General features: G+C 34.3%; 1 protein-coding gene across 1 annotated transcript in view; it reads right to left on the minus strand.

Moving 5' to 3' along the window:
* Positions 1-24383, minus strand: part of LOC111052291 (inhibin beta chain) — a 109459-nt gene that overhangs the window by 79427 nt on the left and 5649 nt on the right. Inside the window, exon 2 of the mRNA XM_039419537.1 lies at positions 4448-4480. Within this exon, the coding sequence (XP_039275471.1) occupies positions 4448-4480 (33 nt within the window). The remainder of the gene's footprint in view (positions 1-4447; positions 4481-24383) is intronic.

Genomic DNA, 24383 nt, shown 5'->3' on the forward strand with positions numbered 1-24383 from the left:
TAGGAGTATAAGATTAACATTGAGAATGATATGAATTTAGTTAAAAAAGTTCTTCATTTCTCATAAAAACAAAACAATATGATTCACAATCTGCTGTCAGTTCTACATACTCTTACAAGAATATTCATTCATAAGAATAATATTTCTTCACAATAAAAAACTCAAACAAAATAGTTGAAATTCAATCAAATTGAAAGTGATTCTCAAAAAAATCTTAATCCTAGTTTTAATCATGATTGAGATTCATAACTCATCAGGATTGAATTCTCCAGGGAAGAGTCGTGAACCGAGAGTGCTTTTATTCAGGAATAAATCTGTAAAATAAGTCTTCACATGGACCTGAGGTCTGTGTGTGAAGACTAGTTCTTCGGATTGCCAATACGTTTGGAAGATTCCAAGGAATGATTCAGATTTTTGTAAGTTGAACTATTCATGTGAATAAGGATAGAATGGAAACAGAATCTCCATTATTATATTATAATAGTAATATCACGAACCAAACGACTCATATTGATAGCAGTGGAATTTGAAATTTTATTTCGGAAACTGAATCTGATATACTGTTGGCTTACTTTCTAACGACAGAGCTGCTCTCTCATTGGTTAGTTTGTGATTGGTTGAAATTTCTGTATCAGGGACTGCTATTGGCTCACTTATGTTCAACAATACACTGCTCTCTCATTGGTTAGCTTGTGATTGGCTAACGTTACAAAATGTTATGTTCTGCCACAGAAAAAGTGAACTTTGTTCCTTACTCAGTGATTATGTCTAGAAAAGACTCGTTATTTTCCCTGTGAGCGCTCCATCTTTAACATACTAGACATAATCACGATGAATTTGTTGACAATGTGAAAGGTTTTGAAATGCGCTCTTCCTTTGGATTGCGTTTGAATAGAGATAGATTTTCAAAATGAGTCCATACAGAAATTCATGTTCGAAATCATTTTTAGAAAATATTAGAGTTATTCCCAGTATTCTTAATTATACCCAATTTTATCGTTAAAACTGTATCAAACAAACTCATAGTTTTCAATAAAGCAGACTCATTATTTTCTTTGCAATTATCGAGAAACCTTATTGTTTTTCGAATAATTAGAGGAAGAATTAGTAGAAGATTCCCAAAAGTTCTTGGAGCAATAACTCTTTAGAGCATTTTGCGTTTTTTCTTAGAGCCTTCCTATTAGCTACATCAACTATTATAATTGGTTCTCAAAACATACACGGTTGAGAATATTCTTGAATTCTCTTATAAATACGGTCCCAGATCAACATGCTTACATTCTATTACTCCGTGCTCCGGGTTTTTTGTTTTTTAAACTCCCTCTATTTCCAGAATAGGAAGATTGAAACTACTCGGGAGATACATACTACTAAGATCTTGTGAGATAAATGTACTCATATTATGCAGTACATCGTTTCAATTCATTTCATTCTACTACAAATTGATAAAATCTTTTGTGAATAAAAATTTTACGAGATTTCAAAACATTCAGACCACGCACTATTATGTATTTAGACCACATTTAGACCATTATATTATGTTGAATGAAAAAGAATAATACATTATATTATGTATGATTCAATCGGTCTTTCTGACAAATTTTTGTGCTGCCAATTCAAGTATGTTATATTCTAGGAAGGAATAGATAAACGAAATTAAACGACTGACGGCTGTGAGCCAGTGGAAAGTTTCTTGTGTCATCGATCCCACTGTAAGATTCACTAAAAACTGTCAGCATGCCTTATGAATAACATCAATACTCCCCAATCAAAATAGTGTTGACAGTTGAATTGAATTTTACTATGGTCCTATTGCATTTTTATGCATTTAGTAGTGATTCAGACTAGTCGGGCTATCCAAACTAGCTTGGAATTTCTCCCAATGTCATCAAGTTTTATTGTCTAGTCTAAGTTTCAGAAATGTTCAGTGAGTCAGAACTGAGCTGAGTGGAATAAGAACTCAATCTTCTTGTATTCACAATGTCTGTGAATATATTTCACCGATCTACCAAAGGATACTTATCATTTATAATGTAATAAATGATGTTCCATCATTCAAATATGAAGTTCAAATATGCATTACTAACTGTGAAACTAAAGCCCGGCACACACACATCGATTTTTGTTCGTACGGTATTTTGCCGTCCTTATAAATTCTATAAGATCAAACAGATGATTTCAAACAGATTATGTTTGTCAAGTTCCGTTCAATCTGAAGGAACTCATAAGGAAGGCAAAATATCGTACGAACAAAAATTGATGTGTATGTACGCGGCTTAATGGTTCATTGTACAAAATCTGTTTTAATTTCACGTTCAATAACCGGATAAATGTAAAATTCAATCGTATTGAATTGATAAGATTATCAAAAGAGATTTAATTGAGATTAATAATAGTTGTTGTTAACAATATAGAGAACAGTTATTATGACAAAATGTAATTGAATTCTACGAGTGAATTACATTATAGGAACAGATATCCCTAATTAGTTCTTTTACTCATTACCGAAAATTTAGGAAATCTACTTGAGGAGATATCTTTCAGTTACCTTTTTATTTTTCTTCCAAACCTCAAATATATTTTCTCAGATTCATTCTCTGTCTTCTACTCTGAGATTTTTAATTTATTTTTCTGACTACAAATATAATAATATTGTAATATTTATCCTCCAAGCCACATAATGGAATTCATCATTCAGTAATTAGACTACTTAGATATTTTAGTGCTTCAAATTACACTTTTGAATTTAGTTTTCCTTTTTATTGAAATTTTTTATATTGAAAATTAATATCGATACTCGCTGCCAGCACTCAAACTTCTGTTTTGCAGGCAGCGCCAAACATGTTATTTTGTTTTGACAAAGTTGTTTTTCGTGTATATTTAAATATTGATCAATATGTTTTTTTTTCAACTTTGTATTGAGGATTTTTTTTTGTTGTATTATTTTGCTGTGGCGAAATAAAATTTGATTTGATTTAGGAAATACAATAAAAATTTCCCACTAATCACTCATTATAGATCATATTTTGTTCATTCTCATTGAATGATGGAGAATACACTGTTTTTATTGACTAAAATTTTATATGAATAATATTTCCAAAATAAAAATGTCAATCTTATCCCCTAATGTTGCATGACATGAGATAATTACCGAAAAAACAAGTTCATTCATATGCGGGTTGCATGTAGCAGTAAATATTGAGAATAAATCAACGTGCAAATTCCGTACATGGTGAGGGTCGATAAGTGCGGGAATAACAACACTAACATACCAACAAATCATATACTGGCTTTTAAATAATTGAAGTGAAAGTCTTACAATAAATTTTTGGAGGAAGATTTGAGGGACAACATCAAGTGCGGGTTTTGAACACTGCAACATCGATTTCCGTGCATCATGAATAATGAGTGTACAAAATGTGTTGGAAGGTACTAGCTAGTGGCGTAGCAATTCTCAAATTAAATTAGTAAGTATTGATGAACTCATTTGATTTGGATTTATGAAATTTATGAACTACACCATTGAGTAAATCCATGTGTGATTTGAAGATTGAGCAAATCTTTTTTGGTTACTTCCATTGATTGTTACAACCAATTGAAGCATATAATATTCTATCTACGGTAACTTACTGAACATATTATTCAATATAGTATATCATTCTACCACATTATTCATAATACAACTCATTTGATTTAAATGTATGAGCCTCTATACTATTGAATAAATCCATGTGTGATTTGGAGATTGAGCAAATCTTTCTTTATTACTTCTATTGATTGTTACAACCAAATGTAGCATATGATATTCTATCTACAGTAACTTACTGAAGATTGAAGAATGTTAAGTGACACATAACCTAGCTACATTTGAACTGTTGTATTGTTGTATAAATTAGAATTGGAGCCGTTTTGGGCTTATATGCCTGTGGTACTTTTCTGTAAGTTGTGTGAATCTGAATGATTAAATAAATAAATAAATAAATAAATAAATTACTGAACATATCAATCAATAATTATAATATACTATTCTACTGCATATTCATCATCCAAAACTTACAGTTTATGAAACAATATTAAAAAAATATGATAATCTTTACAATAATTGTATCTCAAGAATTATACTGATGTGAATGGTTCAAGATTGTGAATTGCTATGCAAAGTACCTCAATCGATATTCCATGATATTTTGTGCTTCAAAACTCATTGTTATGACTTACTGTACATTCAACATGCTAGACATTCTTCATGGTGACTATAATGTGCACTTTGAGAACAAATTTTCAAAAAAAGTCAACGACAAATTGCTTTCACTCACCATTCATAAATGATCACAATTCAATCACATTCAAAACTGAAATGTTATGCTTGAAAAAGTGTATTTGGTAAGGGTTTGTGCAAAAGGGTTGAGGTTGTGGTGAACATCTATTTTAGTTTAGAAAGATTTACCATTTCTCCAAACTATTCGCTTCTTTTTTTTCTCTGGAAAGGGAAAAATAGCAGATTAGTACAAACGTGCATTAGCATCAAAATGAATAGATTATCATTATTATTTTTTTTAATGATAAACTCATTCAAAACACGAGAAAGAGGAGACATTGTGATAAGGTGAACCCTTAGTGGGTTGCAGTAATATTGATCACCGTTGATATGAGAATACCCCATTCACATAATACAGATGCATGATACTTGTAATGTATTGACTATAATGTATTTTTTATAAATACAGTAGAAATTTATATTATTCATATTATTTTAATATAATTAATTATTCAGAAAGGACGTAACACTGAAGATGCTATGCTCAAACTAACGTCAGAAATATACAATGGTGTGAATAATAGTAAAAAATGTGCAAGTTTATTATTGATATAAGGAAGGCATATGACACAGTAGAACATAAAATTCTAATAAATAAAATGAATAACGCCGGCATAAGGGGAGTATGTAACAAATGGTTTGCAAGTTTCCTTGCGGACAGATCGCAGCAAGTGAGAGTAGGTGACGCATTAAGCTCCAAGAGATACTCATCCTGTGGCGTTCCGCAGGGATCAGGATTATCAGCCGAATTATTCCTGATCTATATAAATGATTTGTGCGAAGGAAACCTTATTGGATCGCTGACAGCATTTGCTGATGACACAGCTCTGAGCTACTGCGCTGAAACTAAGACTCAGCTGACCCAAATGATTACAAGCGATGTACGCCGTTTGAACCTGTGGTTTCAAATTAACTCCCTCGAGATCAACGCTAAAAAGTCAAAAATTATCGTCTTCCAACTAAAATCTAAAGCAGAAAACACACAACCTCTAGCTATTCCCTCTCATACCGATAAGTGCAAAAATCTTGACATAGACTGCAACTGTGACAGAATTGAGGAGTCTGAGTCTGTAAAATACTTAGGCGTAATAATCGATTCCAAGCTCAGCTGGGCACACCACATACAAAAATTGAGAGAAGAGTTAAGGGTGACATGTAGAAAATTATATTTCATCCGCAAACTCTGCCCTAAGCACTTGCTGAGAATGCTATATTTTGCACTTGTCGAGAGCAGGCTGCAATACGGAATAACGGTTTGGGGAGGTGCATACTTTTCTGTTTTAAAACCAATCTTAACTGGGCAAAAATATATAATTCGCACTATAGCAAACAAACCTCGCTTAACAAGTTCACTGCCGCTGTTCAGGGAATGGGGCCTTTTGCCTTTGAGATACCTGTACTTCTATAAAGTATTACTAACTTTTTACAATAGGAGTGGACACCTTGTCAATCCACGGCGGGAAACTTGTGGACTCCGTTCAGCGGGAAATCTACTTCCCCCAAAACCAAACAAAGAATGCTTTCGTAGATTTTATTCCTATGTAGCCCCTAAAATATTCAACAACATACCAATCGTGGCAAGAAGGCAAACATGCTATCTAAAACTCAAAAAAGAAATTAAAAAATGGCTGTTAACAATGGATGAGATCGAAGACCTATTTAAAAAAAATAGTTAAATTCACAAGCTAAGATTGCACCCATAAGCCACAATACACAAACAGAATTATAATTAAATAATAAAAGCTTGAAAGGTACGGAACGAGCTATTTTCTTTTCTTTCTTTCTCACGCTTGCTTTTGTTTTTGACAATAACTGGCAGAGCCGCTTTTCATCATTCATCTCTCTCTTTTCATTTTCAACATAGATTAATGTTCATTGTCATAACCTCATTCTTCATATTCTCTTGAAAAAAAAAACTTTCAGTTTTACACTACAATATTCTACTAGACATAAGGTAGCACTGTCTCCATCATTCACTTTCATTTTTTATTCAAATATTAATAACTTTTGTAAAAATTCCGACTGTAAGCTCTTTTGTTAGAATATTTACATTTCATGGTTTAAGTTAATTTATTTTTAATTGATTGCATCAAATAAATTATACAAATGGACTTTGATGGCAACTCCCAAAATAGAATTTTTCTCGGGAGTGTCTTCTCAATAGAATAATTATTTCTTGTAGTAATGTTGTGTTTGTAATGAATGCTTATTGAGAAATAAAATTATTATTATTATTATTATTATTATTATTATAATACATGGTGTGAGATATCGATTCCAGTTGTTACTGCTCTTTATCCTCTGAAATTGGGCATAGTGGAGAAATATATTAATAATCAAATCATTCAGCAACCTGTCCCCTTTATAGAAAAACAAATCCTCTTTTGAATCTAGGAGAGCAGCTTAGGATGCTATTTGCAAAAACTAGAATTCTAACCCAGCTGCGACTAGCATCAGACAAGGGAATATGCCTGATTAAGAATTGAGGAGTTTGGATTAACTCTACTAGAAACTGCCCTATTTGTAATTACGGGGAATTAGAAACTCTAGAACATTTTTTGTTGCGCTGCCCCATGTATAGAGGATGTAGAATTCAATTTCTGGATATATATTGTCGAAATATAGTGAATAATGAGGACAGGTTAATGGTATTACTGTCGAATCTGACGGAGGAAAAAATAAACAGAGTTTTCATCTATGCGGTTAAAGCATTAGAAATAAGACAAATGATATGTGATCTTGTTTGAGAGTGATCAGATGCTATTTAATTCTCATAGGAAATATTGTATTATAACCTTTACCATCAAAATTGTGTAATATTGTTGTTTATTATATATTGTTATGTAGAGAGTTTATTTTTTACTATGTTTGTTGGCTCAACTCTATTTGTATGATTAATGTGAAAAAATAGATTATTAATATTATTATATTGATAACCAAAGATTTTCATTGATAAATGGATTTTTCAATAATAATGGTTATAATATTTATGATTATAATATAATGGTTAGATAATACTTTACTCAGCAAAGATCACTGACTACTAATCAAATGACTTAAATGATTACTGTGATCACTGATCACTGTGATCAATGACTTTAATAATTACTATTAAATATTATAAAGAGTTTGTAATATGTCTTGAATATTCTGATTAGCAGTAAATGCAATACTTTACTAATCAAAGAACGTGGACCCAATATGAGCCATCAGTGACCATGTCCGGTACAGTGAGAATATTATTCAAATAATTTCTGATGGGACTATTCACACCCCCTCGGCGGGGCTGAGTGAGAGTTATAGTTCCACTGTACCGGTCACTCACTCTGATATCGATATGTGGAATTCCGACTTAAAAAGAAAATTTTTCTGATTACGAGCTATTTTCTAAAGAGTGATAGAGTTAATCTAGCAGATTCACACAGAAAAAGAACACAAGATTTTGAACAGGTGACAAAGCATTTCAGTGAGTCTACAGTTAATATTTTATTCAGGTAGTGAATTTCATATTGTAGAGAAGACATTGATGTTGCAAAAACCATATAAATAATTTTTGAAACCCTTTGAATGATTAATTAAATTATATTTTATGATTAATCCACTTATATTTTCGATGATATGCCATATTATTAAGAGTTTGTAATATGTCTTGAATATTCTGATTGGCAAGAAATGAAATTGAAATTGAATTGAATTTATTAGCACCCAGAATTTTCGAAAAAACCTGCCACATCCTCAGCTCTACTCACAGATACAGTTGTACAGCTCTCTTACAGTTGTGTTCCTCTCTTATAATCAATGTATAATCAATTTCTAAATTAAATTACTCTTTGCTTGATAAGCAGAGTTCATCTGCCACTGATACGCTACGGAATGTATTTACCGCGGAGAGTTGAACGAGTAGGCCTAGGGCATAAGATTTAGCAGCGGCACTGAAAGTATGACAGTAATTTAGCGGCCAGCAGCGGCCGATTATCAAGTAGTCCGCCCGTTGGCTGCGACAGCCCCTAATTACTCGCCATCGGCCCGTCATTATGCGTGCGATCCGGCCACCGCGCGCAAAACCAATTCATTGATTGCGAAAACGTTAATAATTAACTAAGTGAGAAGTGAACGAGAACGTCACAGATGCCAGAAAGCTTGTTGTATATACTTGGAGTTTGCAATCTTGAAAAATATATAGGAAATGTTAGCAACCGAGTGAATAATTGAGGAGGCCTCCGAAGCACGGCCGAGTGATGCCTAGCTATTTCCAACCAAAGAGGAGGAGCTCCAATACGCCTCCGGCTCTGCCCTCTAAGCTCCAACCTACAACCTACAACACAGCTCTGTGGTCGGCCTAATGTCACCTCTAACCTCCTCGTGTTCATCTTCGATCTACTACTCAAAGTGACGTAGAAGAAAATCAAAGCCAGTTTAGAAGATGTATTCAGGTAGATATCGAAAAAACGGCGAAATAATTAGGTAGTACTAATATAGCTTCTACTAAATTTTCGACAATTACTACTCTGATTGATGTGCGTTGAGCACAGATATTGAGGATTATCGATAGATGTCAAGAGATCAATGACTGAAATATAGATTTAGGATCTCCAGGATGGCAATTCCAATTTTATTGGGTCTACTCTCTTTCTGGTCGAGAGATCTTAATTCAGCAGGCGGTCCAGGAGGCGGAGCCCCCAGGCTAGATGGATAAGGCAAGCGAAGCGAGCCTGCCGGCTAGTTGAGTATAAACGGATAATTCTAGCTATAATTCCTTTTAGTTGAAAGAAAAACACTCCAGTTAACTCGCAGCAGTCAACTTGAGCTTGCTCTTTTGCTGGGTTAAGTAATAGAAGTTAATATGAGGAACTTATGAAGGTTTTTAATACGGCCTTTAGAATTGTTTAATTATTATAGAATCCACTAGTACCGCTTTCATACTCTTTTACATAAGCACGACTAGTTTCAACCACTCATGCCATTTTGACACTTGAAAATGGCATGTTTGCTCAAAACTAGTCATGTTCATGCAAGAAAAGTATAAGAAGGGTGCTAGTAATTTCCATAATATTGAAAGAAGAGCTTAATAATCATCAAGATTCAAAGATAGTGGGGGTTCTTGTTTCAAACAATGAAGAATCTGATTAATAATAGCTGAAATGATTGACGAATAGAAGACTGTGATGAATACACGAACAGTAGCGATGGTACTAGAATGCATCAGTGCGAGTTCAATGAACAACAAATTCGAGGCTTTCGGCAGCCAGTTTCGCTCAGTGTATTCCTGTATTCCTAATTAGTTGGCTTCAATGCAATGCGTTCGGTTGCGTTGCGAACGTGTGGTCTATGGACGCGTTCCTCCGGGACTGGTGTGGATTCTAGCATAAAGTAACTTGAGCTAGCACGTGTAGACGCGTGGGAGTAGAATATGCTAATAATCAAAGTATTTTCATTGGGCTCAGTCTGCACTCAATCGATCAACTCAGCTAAGTTATAATTGAGTCCATGAAGTAGGTACTAGACACGAGCTCTGCCTAGGAATATTGGAATATTGTTCTTGAATCACACCAATCATGCGGCTCTATTTTAGTGGGCTTATAGCCTACTATTCAGAGGCATATTGTTCTTGAATCACACACCGTGGGCATATTCTATGGATGCATCTCATCAGTTCAGTTCATCCACCCAACCAGTCGAATCTGCATTGGACCGTTTTCATGCAGTGATACCGACACACTTCATTGCTGAATGTTCAATTTCTAGTTCAGAATTCTAATTGTCAAATTCGACAATCTCAATGATAATGAGTTAAGAATGTAATAAATTATCAAAATTGATTATTATGATCAATGACTAAAATGTATGCTAGTTGGTGATAGATTACTATCTCTTATGCAAAATATGCAATGGAGAATGTTCTAAAATTCAATCCAAATCATCAGCTGAATACTTTCAAAACGGTGAATGCAGATAACGTGAATGCCGAGGATGCCGTGGAGGCTCTTGATAGATTACTATCAATTTATCAGATGGAAGAGACAATACAATAGTAAGAAACGAAGAAGTAGGCTACTGCCCAAAACCTCTTCTATTTCCTAATTTTGTCTCAAATATTCCAAATATTATTATTAGTTACTCTCACATCCAAGGTTTAGCCAGTAATATGCTACAGCTTCCATCATTGATAATAATAGTTTTTTTAAAGTTATAACTTGAATTAAATTTGAAGTAGAGCTATTGCCATATTTTCCGATATCCAGCAATGTGGGAGGGGTGTTGTGAATTGTGTAGTGGGGTGAATGTGATTGTAAGGTGAGATAAGTGGGTGGTTGTTGTGAATTTTTCAAATAATTTTTTTAATTCTTAACATTTCTCTTTCTATTGGTAGTGAGAATATACTATACATTTAATGTTATAATATTGCAAACGAAATAAATGACATTGACAATGAATTGCATGATGACATTGCTTTGACGTCAAATTGAATTAGATTGATTCCAGCTGCATTGGGTTTGTTGACTTAGATTAAACTTAGTCAAACTTGGACTCAGTCAAACTTGGATGACATTGTTTCACGGCTTTTGAATTTGTTTGGCGTTTCATACAACTGGCTGATTTGATTATGAATTATTTCTGAAAATAATCGGTGAAAATACAGGATATCGTAAGCAGAAACATAGCAAAGCTTGTTGTATATACTTGGAGTTTGCAATCTTGAAAAATATATAGGAAATGTTAGCAACCGAGTGAATAATTGAGGAGACCTCCGAAGCACGGCCGAGTGATGCCTAGCTATTTCCAACCAAAGAGGAGGAGCTCCAATACGCCTCCGGCTCTGCCCTCCAAGCTCCAACCTACAACCTACAACACAGCTCTGTGGTCGGCCTAATGTCACCTCTAACCTCCTCGTGTTCATCTTCGATCTACTACTCAAAGTGACGTAGAAGAAAATCAAAGCCAGTTCAGAAGATGTATTCAGGTAGATATCGAAAAAACGGCGAAATAATTAGGAAGTACGTAGTTTCTACTAAATTTTTGACAATTACTACTCTGATTGATGTGCGTTGAGCACAGATATTGAGGATTATCGATAGATGTCAAGAGATCAACGACTGATATATAGATTTAGGATCTCCAGGATGGCAATTCCAATTTTATTGGGTCTACTCTCTTTCTGGTCGAGAGATCTTAATTCAGCAGGCGGTCCAGGGGGGCGGAGCCCCCAGGCTAGATGGATAAGGCAAGCGAAGCGAGCCTGCCGGCTAGTTGAGTATAAACGGATAATTCTAGCTATAATTCCTTTTAGTTAAAGAAAAACACTCCAGTTAACTCGCAGCAGTCAACTTGAGCTTGCTCTTTTGCTGGGTTAAGTAATAGAAGTTAATATGAGGAACTTATGAAGTTTTTTAATACGTCCTTTAGAATTGTTCAATTATTATAGAATTCACTAGTACCGCTTTCATACTCTTTCACATAAGCACGACTAGTTTCAACCACTCATGCCATTTTGACACTTAAAAATGGCATGTTTGCTCGAAACTAGTCGTGTTCATACAAGAAAAGTATAAGAAGGGTGCTACTAATTTCCATAATATTGAAAGAAGACCTAAATAATCATCAAGATTCAAAGAGAGTGGGTTTTCTTGTTTCAAACAATGAACAATCTGATTGATAATAACTGAAATAATTGACGAATAGAAGACTGTGATGAATACACGAACAGTAGCGGTGGTACTAGAATGCATCAGTGCGAGTTCAATGAACAACAAATTCGAGGCTTTCGGCAGCCAGTTTCGCTCAGTGTATTCCTGTATTCCTAATTAGTTGGCTTCAATGCAATGCGTTCGGTTGCGTTGCGAACGTGTGGTCTATGGACGCGTTCCTCCGGGACTGGTGTGGATTCTAGCATAAAGTAACTTGAGCTAGCACGTGTAGACGCGTGGGAGTAGAATATGCTAATAATCAAAGTATTTTCATTGGGCTCAGTCTGCACTCAATCGATCAACTCAGCTAAGTTATAATTGAGTCCATGAAGTAGTACTAGACACGAGTTCTGCCTAGGAATATTGTTCTTGAATCACACCAATCATGCGGCTCTATTTTAGTGGGCTTATAGCCTACTATTCAGAGGCATATTGTTCTTGAATCACACACCGTGGGCATATTCTATGGATGCATCTCATCAGTTCATCCACCCAACCAGTCGAATCTGCATTGGACCGTTTTCATGCAGTGATACCGACACACTTCATTGCTGAATGTTCAATTTCTAGTTCAGAATTCTAATTGTCAGATTCGACAATCTCAATGATAATGAGTTAAGAATGTTATGATGACTAATAAATTTATCAAAAATTGATTATTATGATCAATGACTAAAATTTATGCTAGTTGATGATAGATTACTATCACTATGCAAAATATGCAATGGAGAATGTTCTAAAATTCAATACAAACCATCAGCTGGATATTTTCAAAACGGTGAATGCAGATAAAAACGTGAATGCCGGTTCTTGATAGATTACTATCAATTTATTAGATAGCAGAGACAATAAAATAGTAAGAAATGAAGAAACAGGCTATTGCCCAAAACCTCTTCTATTTCCTAATTTTGTCTCAAATCGTTCAAATATTATGAATTATTAGTTATTCTCACATCCAAGATTTAGCCAGTAATATGCTTCAGCTTCCATCATTGATAATAATAGTTTTTTTAAACTATATAAAAAATTATAAAAAATAAACTTATATAGAAAACTATAGATTTTTATAACTTGAATTAAATTTGAAGTAGAGCTATTGCCATATTTTCCGATATCCAGCAATGTGGAAGGGGTGTTGTGAATTGTGTAGTGGGGTGAATGTGATAATATGATCGTAAGGAGATGTGTGGGTTGTTGTGAATTTTTCAAATAATTTTTTTAATTCTCAACATTTCTCTTTCTATTGATAGTGAGAATATACAATACATTTGATGTTATAATATTTCAAACGAAATCGCACGAAATGAATGACATTGGCCATCAAATGCATGATGACATTGCTTTGACGTCAAATTAGATTAGGTTGGTTCCAACTGCATTGGATTCATTGACTTAGATGAAACTTAGTCAAACTCAGACTCAGTCAAACTTGGATGACATTGTTTCAAGGCTGTTGAATTTGTTTGGCGTTTCATGCAACTGGCTGATTCAATTATTTCTGAAAATAATCGGTGAAAATACAGGATATCGTAAGCAGAAACATAGCAATTTTTGTGTGTTGAAGATTGAATATCGATCTGCATTTTCGAGTCTATGACGTGAACTTGAGGAAGTGAGAATTAGCGAATAAACATCTCTTTCTGTGGAAGTCTTTGATTGCAAATTTATAAATCGCTATTTCTGTTGACGTTTACACGAGAAATTGAAAATAACAATTTAGGAAATGTTTCCTTGAAGAACGGAAATCGTAAATTTTACAGGAAACCATAAATTCGGGATTTACATTTGCATGTGGATGGCAGCCATTACCACTATTTCTCCACTAATCACACTTCAGTCAAACTCTGATGACAGGAGAGACCTCGCTGCTAAAGTGTGGCCCTCTCCACGCGCAAAAGATTAACATGTCACTCTGAAACTAACCTTCGAGCGATTTCACTACTACTATACTCTCATCCACTGACCGGAAGATTGACAAGACATATTTTCAACCAGACTGTCAAAATCTTTTCATTTCATTCCCACATGCATTTAAGACTATATGGAGGATAGCTTGTTGTGTTTCATCAATTTTATGAATGAAAATCTCTGGAAAATAAATATATGTCAAACTTGAAAAAGAGAAATAGGAGTTGCTAGTTAGAATGACCGCCACATTCATTTTGAATCTCAACACATCATTCTTTGATGTTTGTTAAGAGAATTGAGAGCCGGTTGCACGAAAGCCTGTTGAATTGAATTTCAACCGTGATAAGATGCCATCAGAACCAATTATTGGAGAATCCTGTCTCAGACAAACCTTCTCTGATTGCTTCTTGTTGCATTGAATTATGATTAAAATTCAACAGGCTTTTGTGCAACTGGGTCAATGTCTGTTGATTGGAAGAAATGTCAATTCTTATAACATTCTGAGGTTTTCTCATATATTACCATCAAGGGGGAGCGGAAATGAAATATTAATGTGGTACAGAATCGATTTTTTTTACTTTCCAACTCATTCCGATATCAGTGCCGCTTATAAAACTTTGCATTCACCTCACAAAAAAAAAGAGTTTCCTCATTTATATATCTCCCCGGAGCTATAACATCTGGAGATGCTCATAAAATAAACTATTTTAATGCTAGCCCATACTTCAGATGGGCATGATCATCGTACTAGACCCATGGAGCAAACCCACCCCAAAGATTATAACTCCATCACCCTTGATAACTTATCACTAGTCCTCTGTTTTTTATAATATTTTTTCAACAGCAGATGAACCAGCAATCCCTTTTTTGCTTCTCTCTAGAGTTGCCAGGTATAATATCTAATAGTGCCTCGTTTGACCATGCAACACTGATGATCATTGTTATACCTGAGAAGGGATGATGTTGAGATTGATAATTCTAGATAGGGTTGCACGATTCAAAAGGGTAACTCTTAGTTCTCCACTCTTCTGGCTTCTGGAATTGGATAATTATTGGGTAATCACTATTATTGTGTTTTTGCACCCTGCCTTAGGGTCCATTCGCGAATTCTGCGATTTTTTTTCTCAACTTGGGACAGGATAACGTGTTTTCTGGTATCATCCAGCGGGATAACGTAACATCTGGCAATATTCCGATGGAACAATTCTATAACAGGAGTGCATCACATCATTAATATTGAACTGGATAGCTAGGGTGGGAATCGATCAAGTGGGATGGGCGACTAGAAAAAATGGTTCACCTATACAAAACTTGTTCGTGAGTCTACCTGGAATAATCATCCCTTTCCTCTCAATTCAGAATATAGTTTTTAAATAATGAGCTTTCATACCTCTTTTGTTTAGAGTGGGCGAGTCACAAGGCTCCACAACCCTTTTACGAGAGTTTCGTTCTTTGATAAACAGAACAAGTGGCTTCCACTCTTCTTTCTAGGGCTATTGATTGTTTATTTTCATTTATTATTGCGGATGATGTCCACATGAGCGTTTTGCTTGTGCATGGGTATAGGGAAGCTCGAGAGTGATTTGATGAGAATCTCATCTGATGCTCAAACGTCCGTGCGTATTCGATGGGATTCTGCGGGATTCGAACCCGCGACCAGGTACTACTAGCTGACATTAATAGTACTTGTATTCTTCTATTTTATTGCAACACGATATTAAAAAACGAATTTTTGTGCTGCAATAAAATCAAAAGTATTTCTGATATTTTTAGTTTTTTTATTTGTTTTTGACACAAAACAAGAATCCTGAAGCATGAGTAGGTGTCGAATAAAGTCTATCAAGTTCGATCTTTGATAAATTGATATTTTAATAGTATTATGTTATCGATTCCCAACTCTTCTCAATGTATCCCCAGTCCACTAGTAGTTCTGTGAATAGAAGACCTCACGCAATCATCCACATGTATCTGTTGTCACCTGTTCAATGGCTTCTCCAGACATCTGTGAAATGCATGCTATGAATAATCCACTTGTCAGATGATTTATTATTAATAATTCTGTAGTCTGATTAATCCTATCTTTAGAGTAGATGATATAGTAATATCGGAGTATGGAGGAAATTCCTTTTCCTTTCATATTATCCTTAAAATGCAACATTTCAAAAAAAACTTGTGTATACATCAACGCGCAGTTAAAAAAGAAATATTGCTGCCAAATCTCATAGAATTCTATCAACGCGTTTGGCCGTAATTGCGTTACATACATACAGACAGACGGTGGAAAATCCGAGTTGAAACATAGACCTCACTGCGTTCGGTCAATTATTTCCCAAATCTATCAAATTAATTATTTTAGTACTCTAACTTTACTTTGTTATCATCGTAAGAATCTAATTTCAAATAAATTTACGAAATATCGATTCTCAAATACTCAATTTGACGGCTGAGTTCTATTCAGGAATGCCATTGGAGTGATGCAGTGTGAGACCTCCGCATGCATCAAATGTTGTTTGCCATATGGGCCTTCTCAAACATCAGATTGCATCATGGTACACTAGCCGTCACTTTCAAAGCCCAGGCCTATACAACGAGCCTCCTGCCATCATTCATCATCAAACAAAATCTGACTGAACTATTCGAGCCTCACGAGCATCTTTGGAAGCTCAAAAGTCTATCCATCCAGTTCTACTTGACTCAATTTGGACCTCGAATACTCAAAAGTTTCAATCAAGTTATGCACTTCTTAACGATTGCATTACAATTATTGCAATTCTCCATTTTCCGGTGTATTCATGGGTCGCAATTTTTATTATTTTATATTTATTCAATTCATTCAGAACTCGAATTCGAACGTTTTTAGTAAACACTTCATTTCTCAATCATAAGTTGTATTCATTTATTCATTAGGCGCTACAGGGGCATAAAAAGTCGAAAACTAACCACTCTCAATTCAAAGTGTTCTTGGATGATAAAGTTTCATTAAACGTTCATTGAATACAGTTCTACCGTTACAACGTGTTCTCTTGTGTTATCAATCAATAACTAGTTATTTTTTGGAAATATCAGTGCCATAATTGAATGAAAACATTTATAATATTTTGTGAATTTAATATTGTGATATTTTGATGATGAATAATAAATTAGGCAATGATGCCTTAACCGTGAAAGGAAGAAGAAGAAGATTTTGATCATGCAAAATACGATATTGATATGCTATTTTTTATCAACTGAGAATCTGAAATGAACCTCCAATGATGCCATGAGCATTGAAGCAGAGAAAACTACTATATTCTGTGATTCTAGCTTTACTCTTGTGTGAATAAAACTATTCCAGAGAAATATCCTTCGTAGAAAATACATCCTTTGTAACGAATTGTTCCTTTCATGTAGGCTGTATGATAACTCATGCTGAATGATATTTTTTTTAAAGACATTAGTCATTAGCCATTACACAATATTGATATTATTATGCAACAATTCTAAAACATCTCTGCTGAAAGTGTTCAATTTATCAGTGTTATATCAAGTATCCTAAATCATTGAGCAACGTGCACCACGTCACATGATTACCTGTGAGTCGTGAAACATAAATTCCAGTTAAAAAACTGAACGATAAGTTGAATTATTTCCGGCAATGTGGGAAGAAGGACCACACTCAAACTATGAATGAACGCTGAAACTATGAATGAACGAAAGTTTACGTCACACAGAGCTGCCCCATTCATCAGATGGTCGCGGTGCATCGGTCCAGAAACGTTGTCACTACGGCACTTCACTCTCCACTTTCGAGGACTCGACCGAAAAGTTAATTTTAGTTCAACTTCCGGGCGTTTCGCAAACGTTGATGGATGGGTGCTGTGGGAAGGGTGGGGAGATTGGTAAGGGGTAGGTGAAAATGTTTGAGGGGGGGAGGGAAGCGTGGGATGGATTGAGGGCGTTGTGCCTGTCGTTATATTTACATCCCGATATTCCTGCATATTTTCGTCAAAACTCGACGATCTATCTGTCCAAGGATTTATTATTTTGAATTGCCGCCTTTATCCGTGTGTCAGTGGCGTGTGCGAGTGTTGAATGGTTATCTCCACTCTGAATCTGTGGCTGTGGTGCACTATAAATATTTACGTTCGGCAGAGGCCGTGTTCCACTCTGTTTGTAAACAACGGAAGAGTCCCCAATAATTTTCAAAACTATTTTTAATATACAACCACCAACATCTGTACCCTTGCTATGTGAACACTTATCAATCAATCTACTGAACCAAAACTCCAGCTCCAAACTACGTAGCTTTCTTTATTATTATCGGCATGGATTTAAAATATTGTTACTATTTTATAATTATATTTATATTATTTTATATATATTATTAGTTCGATAATTATTATTATTTATTTATTCTTCTGACTCTTCTGAGGGATGTTCTGGATGTTCGTTTTTGGAGGTTCTGTCTCGCTGTAATACCAAATATCACTACTTCATTAATAAATTAGGGTTATAATATAGGCAATAGATTATGAATGGTTTTCATCACTGTAAATTTTCACTGTCACTTTCACCTAGTTCCATCAGTGTGATACAATTATGAGTGTGAGTTTTAAAAAAACATGAATTATAATAATATTATGTCTATCAGTATACGGTTATGAAAACCTAATAAAGTACAAAAATATTGCATTAAAATAAGAAAAAACAAGATATTCTCAAAAATTTCATTATAATATTTATCAAAAACTTTCAAACAGTACCATGGTTCCACGTTTACCAACGCATCATCAGCTGTACCAGGGTACACCCTGTAACAGGGTTTAAAGGGTTTATTAGAGTTTTTAATAAATATTATAGTGACTATAATATTTAACCATAGAAACCATGGTACTGTTTCAAAGTTTTTGATAGATATTATAGTGAATATAATATTTAACCATAGAAACCATGGTACTGTTTTAAAGCTTTTAATAAATATTATAGTGACTATAATATTTTTATTAAAAACCTTAAAACAGTACCATGGTTTCACGTTTACCAACGCATCATCAGCTGTACCCTCAGTACATTTAGTGAAATATGACAATATCTTTGTTTTCTTATTTATTGAGAGATTTAACATCACCATCACTTCTATTCCATTAAACATGATAAATTATTGAGATATATGAAAACGCAACGTAATCTGGAAATAGTGGAAAAGTATTGTATCATGTTGGATTGAAGGTTACATTACCCGATTTGATTGAGAGATTTACCCGGTTGCGGAAACGTCTGTTAACTTTTAACATTTAATGCTACGAGAGCCAATCAGAGAAGCCTTCTTCCCAGAAAAACCTCACCTGTTTGGTTCTCGTAGAATTCAATCATGATTGAATTCAAGAGCCAATCAGAAAAGGCATTTCTGATTGGTTCTCATGGCATCCAATCATGATTGAACTTTAACAGGAATATGTGCAACCAGGACAGTCTTTGAATGGCTTCGAAAGTACCATCTTAATAATTTGATTTCATTTATACTAGTGAAGTTGAACTTGATTTAAGAACCATCTCTCCTGTCGAATGTTTGGGTTGATTTTCAAGAATTCAAAAGCGAAGTCTGATTTGATTAAGAATCATGTGGGTTAAAAAATAATATCAATATAATATAACTGTAGCACTAAATCAATGTTGAACATTCATTGTTGTGAGTAAACAATTTTACAAAAGGGTACTTGGATTTTTTGTTATTTCTATTCAAGAGTAGTACTAACAAAAAAAAAACAATGTTAAACATGTATGTATAAAATGCAAGCGATGTTATAAATAAATGAATTCCTGTATGCGGACGTGACCTTTCTCTTAAGGTCATTTGCATACAGTAATGACTTATTTCTGCATGTTGTATATGTATTATAATCTTTGTAACTTGTGAATCTCTATCTTGAATTGCTGTCTACTGTTATTTTATTGTATCTCTAGTAGAGTAGTCTTTTTGATGTATTTTTCGTTCGCAGTGTAGCTCTAGTAGAGTAAGCAATTAACTGTATTGTTTTTTGTTTTTGTTTTTTTGCTTCTTTGTTTTGTTTTTTTTCTCATTGTATTTCTATAGTGGAGCAGAATGATAATACTGGATGCTTAGTTTTCTATTACTTTTAATTTTCACATGTTCTGTATTTTTTTTCACGCAGAAATAAAGTCAAAATTTATTATTATTATTATTAAAAATGTAGGCATGAATCAGGAGTATTCATGACAATGTTGAATATAACTGATAGCAATCTGTAATAAAGTATTTATAACCTATATGATAAATGGTGGGACATTTAAAAAATGTGCGTTCTAATAACCAGGAGAAGTAAAACGCTGTCGCTAGGGTGCGCTATTTATGTTTGTAATTGGAAACTATGGTGTTGAGCAATAATTAGGGCCATTCGACGAATGCTGGCATAATAATAATCATTGCAGTAATTGAAGCAAACCAGAATACCACCCTTCAATTATGGGCGCATCTACATCGCCTCGTTTGAATGATGGCGTTCTGAGAAACGCTCCAATATGGATGGATGGGCGCCTGCTTCAAATGTCAAATACATATGTATTAACATTTATATATATCGTGTAACTTCCGCTTCCGAAACAGAAATAGACATCAGCACGCCGAATAAACGCCAGCGTCGTTTAATCATTGCAATGACAGCTTTCATCTTCTTGCCGGTTAATCATGTGGTGTAATAATAATTATGACTCGATATTTGATTTGGAAGTGACACACAAACCCCCCCACCCCCTTTCCAAAACCCACACTCCTGCTGCTCATCAACAAAATTGTCACCCTCATCCCCCCTACCGGCAACAAAGTTCATTCCGCGTAGAGCTTGTTAGAAGAAGAACATTTTAGTGGAGGACATTATGGGAGAAACTTGTTTCTAAATAGTGGATTCTGTTGCTGAATAAGCTAAACTTGGTATATCTATGTTAACGTCTTGTGAACCTAAATGTACAGCTATTGGGGTTGACCAGGGTTTGACCAGCCAAATCTTATCGTATCTTAGTGGAACTTGATTTTTTTTGTATAGATACTTGCTCAGTTATGTAAACAATAATTATATTTCCATCGATTTTTAAATAGCTTAAATTATTATGTCATATTATTGTTAAGTAAACAATTACATTCCCATTCTTTTTTGAATAACTTTAAATCTTATATTATTCTCACATGAAATTGAAGTCAATCTCCAGTCTCCTGGAGTTATCTACATCTTGAATGAAAAAGACTAAGAAATTGTCAAACATTATCTACATCTAATTCATTTCAAGCAAGAAGCAGCTATCTAAACCAAATTGGAGAGTAGATTGTTAATCTATCCAGAAGTACATTAGTCTCTGAAAGAAAAGTATAATTAATTTGAAACTAGATCCAACCTAAGAATTAACGAATGAGCATATATTATAAATTAAGCTCATTTGATAAATTTAGATTTAAATGATAAGAGTTGAAAGTGCCCTCATTTGATTTTTATTGGGAAGGGAATGTTCCAAACAGTTTAATCTATAACTCAAGTTCGTTTAAAATAATGTTCAGGCTAGATATCAGGCTGAATAAATGTTTAGGCCAAAATGAACACCGTTTGTTGCACGTAATTAGATGAATATCAAAAGGACATTCAATTTCTCGCATATCTCTGATTATCGCTGATTTCATGCATGTTTAACTCCAAGAAGTCAAAAAAGTCCATAGTTTCGAATGGAATGTGTAACAAATCATGTTCATAAAACAAATTGGTCATAGCATAATGCTTGGTGAAGTTTTTAAAACGAGTATTCCTATCATGTAAAACTATGATACCTACTCTATCATGTCTATCAACACTGAAATACAGTAATAACTTTTGTGATTTCACCAAAAGCACGTAGGCCTTCTAAGATCTTGTGCTATATCCTTGCATATTACATTCAACACAATTCTCACAGAATATAATCTTGAATTCAGCCTACTTTAATTGAAAAAAATAATGGATTGTTTTATAAATTTACTGGAATTTACAGTTATGACAAATAAGTAAATTTCAGTAACTCACTGGCTGAATCAGGAGTTCGAATTACTGAAATAGTGATTCTGATATTCGTATTAGATGTGATGTGATTGGATTGTAACTCAGATATCAGAGAATTGCAGTTGAATTCTTGAACAAATAGGATAATAATATGGCTTCATTTGTTGGGGAACTACAATGCTTACTCTTATGACTACTACCGTTGGTAAGCCTACTTTTTGTTAGATGCAATTACCACGATGCAAATGCAGTGCAATTGGATAAGTTGCATTCAAGTCGAGTTGGTTAATCAAATCCAGAGTTGGTAATCGATAGGTGCGTGAGTGAGAGGGCTGCCGGAGAGAGAGAGATAGAGAGAGAAACGGTTAACTGGCAATGGGTCACCGGGGTAAGTATGTTTATTTTGAGGATTAGGTGTAACAAACGTTAGGTGACAAGATTAAATAAAGAGCCAGACTAGAGTTTGTAGGACTTCTTCAGACTGGGAGAGCAGAAGCAGTTACCGTATGATGAATGTATTCCGAATTCCGTACCAGTGCTATCACCAGATGCTTCAAATGAAATCAGTATGAATGAGCCATAAATTGAAAAAGAATATGTAACATTTATCTATGATTTTCCGGCGTCTAGCTTCAAATGTTTTCGAAAGGGTTGGAATTGCAAGGTGAAATTTGTATGAGGATAATTGGATCATTGGACCAAAAAGAATGAAATTCCGTTTTTTGATGAGATTTCAAGTTAAAATTATTTGAATAGGAATTTATTGATATTGTAGAATTCCTCCATGATTGAAAAAACACACTCAAATTTTTGTCAAATCGAATTTTATAAAATTTCAAGTGTTTTATGAGCTCCTTTGTTTCTGAGTTTTCAGGTGTTTTTGTTGAATTTCATGAGATTTTCTGACTTTTCGAAGTTTGCTTTTCGGAAGATTTTTTGAATCGGTTGAGATTTTCCAGAAGATCTTTTTAACAGTACTCTTAACATTATCGATTACTCCACTAAACATTGTGCATCTTCCACTGAGGTGAGAAACTTAGGATTTTCAACGTCTTATCCAGAAAATTTCATCTTGCAGCCCTATTGAACGCATTTTGTATGGACGTGCTTTTTGGAAGAGCATCTAATCTAATAGCTTTTAAGAAGATTGTTTCTTATGTCATTAGTCTCGCAGGCAATTTGATGTCAGCCCTTTCTTGTTGGACCTGTCACTAGGAAAAACTCATTCTTCACGCAACATTTGGAGGTAGGCCTGTGTTTCAAAACAACGTCAGTGAAAACGTTGCACTGCTATCAGTCACTGCTTTTAGATAAGTCATACTTCCACCTAATAGCTAAGAGAATACAAATCTCTGATAATATTATGTCTAGCTGAAATGTTTTGAAACTTGGTGGAATACAGCTTAGGTTTCAAAGACCCATAGTATATAGTGGAAAATTTGGGGCGTGAATGGAAAGCCGAGTTTTCTCTCAAAAATCGGAGTATTAATTGAAAATATTTATTCATTCATACATCTAATCACACATAAAATCACATGAATGAAGAATTCGGTAAAGGAACAACATGCTCTTCAGCCCGTACTCGATAATCACGGGGGATACTTTTGATGTACATCTTCTCAGTAAGGTTTGTTTGGGAACATACTAAGCTACTTGTATAAATTCAAAAGATTGATGTATATTTTTGTTGACGAGGCCTGTTGCGATTTATTCTGTTTGTGTTTCATTATTTATAGTCTCACTACAAATATCACGACGTCTTACGTTTGCTATTTAATAAAAATCTATTGCTTGCTATTTAGTTTATCATAATGACCTCTTAACTTCACATGTTACATGATTTCTGAGTTCAAACATTACGCTACTCGCAATTGCAAAAATCATAGAATCAAATAAATTACTTGAAATACAGAATTTGAACTTCTTCAACTAAACTCTTCATGGAAGTTCATAATATCCAAGTTTCGTTGGAAACCTGATGTGAGTTTTACAGTCCTCATCCGATATTTGATTCTCAGAATATCTCTCAACTCAACGATCTCGAAACGTAATGCTGGATTTAATGGTGAAGATGGGCGCAAATGGCTTGGTAAATTACTGGTTTTGCTTCCTAGAAGGTGACTCAATCAAGAAGTGGAGTTGATTAAGTTGTGAGGCAGGTAAGAAATACTGGAGCTACTTTTTCACATTCAAATACATATTTTTATTCATATCAGAAATCAACAGTCCATGTGAATCGTGATTGAAATATTCCCGAATATTTCATGGGAAACGTGCTTCCATATCAAACTTCAACTTGTTCAAAATCTACAATGCTCAACAATTTATTCAGATAATATTATTAAACGTTTCATTCTAATCAAAAAATTTCCCAAGATTGGATTCGGTGAATCTAATATTCTGGGTTGTCCCAAGCAAAATGAATTCAGCAATATTGTTAGCTGTATTCTAGCA

Source organism: Nilaparvata lugens, chromosome 1 (assembly GCF_014356525.2).
Source record: "Nilaparvata lugens isolate BPH chromosome 1, ASM1435652v1, whole genome shotgun sequence".
In the NCBI taxonomy this organism is placed as follows: domain Eukaryota; kingdom Metazoa; phylum Arthropoda; class Insecta; order Hemiptera; family Delphacidae; genus Nilaparvata; species Nilaparvata lugens.